Source organism: Orycteropus afer, unplaced genomic scaffold, assembly GCF_000298275.1.
Source record: "Orycteropus afer afer isolate SDZICR_OR568_19922 unplaced genomic scaffold, OryAfe1.0 scaffold00020, whole genome shotgun sequence".
Lineage (NCBI taxonomy): Eukaryota > Metazoa > Chordata > Mammalia > Tubulidentata > Orycteropodidae > Orycteropus > Orycteropus afer.
In genome coordinates this window covers 10,518,316-10,521,907 of record NW_006921607.1, presented here as the reverse complement: position 1 = coordinate 10,521,907, position 3,592 = coordinate 10,518,316, and the positions used below count along the sequence as shown (strand labels likewise).

The following is a 3,592-nucleotide window of genomic DNA, read 5'->3' as shown; positions in this document are numbered from 1 at the left end:
TCCCATGGTGCCCTGCTCCCTACAGCTTCTCAACCCGTCTGTCCTTCCGTCTACATCTCCAGTAAGCTACCTCCTTCCCTCGATTCCCTCCACCTTCTCCCTCTGACTCACATCTCACTGTCCTCTTCTACATACTTTACCTTTCCAGGCTGAAGCAGCTCCAAGGAGCCCAGCCCCCAGGGGAGAGAGAAGTAGAGGAAAGAGACAAGGAGAACCCTGAGTCTGAGCCCTTACTGGAGGGCCAGGGCAGCAGGCCAGCCCCACAGGTTGTACCTGGTCGGAGCTGAGCTCAGGGTCCTACTCCACAAACCCCCCTCCACTTAGAAGGAGCTACAGTGGCAGAGAATTAGGGAAGAAGGGTGAATGTAGTGTCAAACATAGGGTGGGGTGAGGAGTGTAAAGGTGGTGATTGAGCCAGTTCATAGAGTGGAAGAGGCTCTCAGAAATAGGGGTGGGGTGTAGGTGGAGGCCTAGAGGGAAAGAGTGAAGGGGAATGTTAGGACAGAGACAGGGCTGAGGATCAGAGAAGGAAGGATGAAGTGTCAGGGGTGGAGGGAATGGAGGATCGGATGCTGGGCATGGGGCCAGGAGAACAGAAGATGAGAGGAACAAGAGAAGGTTCAGAGGTGAATTAGAGGGTCAGAGAGAAATCGAGAGAGTTGACGTGGATGAGGCTGTCACCCCATCTCACACACTCAACAAGGGGGTAAGGGTGTGGTGTCCAGCCCGCGGTAGGCCTTGGCCTTCCCTCGAGGAAGACACTGGCTGCGGTGGAGGAGTCCCACAGGGGTCAGGAATCGGGGAGGGGTTCGTGGGGTGACCCACGGACGCTCAATAGTTGAACTGGCGCTGGCACGGCTGGTAGACGAAGCTGCCCTGGTGCTTGGGCCGACGTGGACGGCTTTCCCGGGCGCGGTTCTGTCGTTGCACCACCTTGGCGCTCAGCGCATGGCGCTCAGCCCGCTGTCGGGCCCGCTGCAGCCGCCGTGCCTGGCCCGCCTTCTCCAACAGCGCAGCCCGAGCGGGCAGCGGGGCAGCGGCTGCGGCGTGGTGGAGGCCCCGAGGCTCACGGCGGACGGGCGCCAACTCCCTGGAGGCACAAGGTGGACAAGCTGCAGGCCACTGGCAGCTCCTACCCTGGTCCCAGCTCCCTCTCCTTGGCTCAGCATTGTCTCTGCTTCAAGGGACCGCCTAATGCCTTTCTTGTGAGTCCAGGCTCCTCCCCAAGGCAACCAGGAAAAGCCTCCTTGGGTCTAACTCCTGTGACAGGTAAGCCGGCCCCAGGGAAGTCTCGGCCCCAACCCCCAATTCCTCCCCTTCGTTCTAGAAAAGCCTCTAGAAGCGGCCCCACCGCTCACGCTTCCAAGTCCGCCCCAGGCCTCCTTGCCAACCTCTTCAGAGTCCCAAGCCCCCTCCCTGACCACCAGGTCAAGTTTCCAGCATCTCAAAGCCCCGCCCCTTCGTCTCGGACCAGCTCCAAGCCTCGCCCTCTCACAGGCCCTGCCCATTGCCTGGAAGACACGCCCCCTCGCGGCCCCACCCCTTCCACTCGCAAAGGGCTCCAGGCCTCGACCCTCGTCTCCAGGTCTGGTCCCTTGCTTACAAGATACGCCCCCTGTGGCCCTCTCGGCTCCATCCCCAGCCCACTTACCCGTCGCTAAGGTGGCCTTCAGGCTGGGCAACGTCGGGGTGCGGGGAAGGGGACCTCGGCTCCAGCACTATGGTACTGCCAGTGACGTAAACGGACATGCTGGGGTGCTCGATGAGGAGGTCCTCCAGGGGGTTGCTCTGGAGGCGGGCGGGCCCGAGTCCGGGTCCCTCTGCAGTAAAACAGGCGGGAGGGGTAACAAACCAGCTCTCGTCCATCAAGGAGGGCGCGGGCGGGGGTCGGCCTGCGGGAGCCGGAGCAGCCCCGGGGCTAGGTGGAGCCACGTAGCTCTCTACGGGGCGGGCGTGGAAGGGGGAGCCAGGCGTTTGAGGGGGGCGCAGCGGGGAGGGACACACACACACACACACACACACACACCGAACACAAGGGGGCAGGGAGAGAAAGGGCATCATTAGTCAGACCCGCAGTCCTGCCTGCCGCGCCCACGGGCACCCACGGGCACCCACGGGCCAGGGGTCTCAACCTGCCTTTGGGCACCTGAGGTGTGGCCCCAAAGCTGCATCCCGGGGAGACAGCCCAGGCTTGCTTGGGGAGAGGGCCCTGTTAACCCCCTGTAGTATAACTGCCTCAGCCCCGAGGTTGCCCTGTAGACTTGGGGGAACTCCCCAATCTCTAGCAGCGCCCTTCCTTCCCCGGCTGGTCCTTCTGCGTTCACGATGACTTCACAGGCCCAAATGTCAGAGTCCTCGCCCCCCGACTCAGGCCTCACCCGGCAGGTCAATGATGAGCCAGCCGTCCACCTCATCTTCCTCAGAAACGAAGGCGTGGGGGCAGTCAAGGTCCTCAGGGGGTGGAGGAGCGCTGAAGAAGAGGCTGGTGAAGCGCTGAAACATGGTGGGGACCTGGGAGTTAAGCGGCCTCTGGGGGGCGCCCTATGGCAGCTCGGAAACCTGGGAGGGGAAGAGAAGAGTCAGTACCACAGTGACTCGGACTGGGAACAGGTGATACTACCCCATCCCGCATAATGCTGAGAGTACCAGGAACATGTGGGGAGGCTACAGCGAGGCAGTAGAGGGTTTTCTCATATGTCAAATGACAATAATAACAAGAATGCCCTCCTGTGGCTCTTACAAGAATTAAATGAGCTAAGCATTTGTAAAATGCTTAGAACAGTGCCTGGGTACATAGTAAGTACTCAACAAGCTAGTTACTAGTAGTAGTAGTACAGAGAGCTCTAGGGACATGGGAAGTGTGACATACAAAACCAGGCTTTGTCAAGGAAGGTCTCCAGAGGATTGGACATCCAAGCTGGAGCTTGAAGGATAAATAGGAATTCTCCAGGCAAAGAGACAATTACCCAATATTGTGATTATTATTATGTTGCTAACATCCACAGGCTAGGCACTTTGCCTGTATTACCTGATGTAATCCTCACAGCAAGGAGCCCTGGTGGTGCAGTGGTTAAATACTCAGCTGCTAATTGAAAAGTCAGCAGTCTGAACCCACCAGTAGCTCAGCAAGAGAAAGATGTGGCAGTCTGCGTCCATAAAGATTGAGAGACTTGGAAACCCTGTGGGGCAGTTCTAGTTTATCCTGTGGAGTCACTGAGTTAGAATCCACTTAAAAGCAGTAAGTTTTCAATCTCCAAAGCAACTCCAAGAAGTGGGTGAAATTATTATCCCCCTTTTACAGATGAAAAAAAACTGAGGCTCAGAGAGGTAAAGAAACTTGCCCAAAATCCTGCAGCTGGTAAGGCACAGACGTTATGATTTGAACCCATGCAATCAATTCCAGAGGCAGCACCCAATGTCGCTACACTCCATTGCTTTTGCTGGGTGTCTGTCTGATTAGGCATTTTTAACTTGATGGCCAGTAGTCATAGTCCACTATCAGGCCTAAAATTGCCTGCATAACAGTGTGTGTGTGTGTGTGTGTGTGTGTGTACGTGCACATGTGTGTTTACCTGGCAAGAAAGCCCTTAGT

The 3,592-nt window shown here is 57.3% G+C and overlaps 1 protein-coding gene across 1 annotated transcript; it reads right to left on the bottom strand.

Moving 5' to 3' along the window:
- Positions 1-831: 831 nt before the first annotated feature.
- On the bottom strand, positions 832-2,502 carry TP53INP2 (tumor protein p53 inducible nuclear protein 2). The gene is made up of 3 exons (XM_007934581.1): positions 2,379-2,502; positions 1,652-1,940; positions 832-1,090 (listed from the first exon to the last, which is right to left on the bottom strand). Exons 1-3 carry the CDS (start codon positions 2,500-2,502, stop codon positions 832-834), a joined length of 672 nt encoding a protein of 223 aa, XP_007932772.1.
- Positions 2,503-3,592: the final 1,090 nt, after the last annotated feature.

Coding starts and splice junctions, on each gene's coding strand:
- TP53INP2 (XM_007934581.1), bottom strand. CDS start 2,502: ATGTTTCAGCGCTTCACCAGCCTCTTCTTCAGCGCTCCTCCACCCCCT. Junction 1,941..2,378: donor GCTCATCATTGACCTGCCGG/GTGAGGCCTGAG, acceptor CCCGCCCCGTAG/AGAGCTACGTGGCTCCACCT. Junction 1,091..1,651: donor GAAGGCCACCTTAGCGACGG/GTAAGTGGGCTG, acceptor TTGTGCCTCCAG/GGAGTTGGCGCCCGTCCGCC.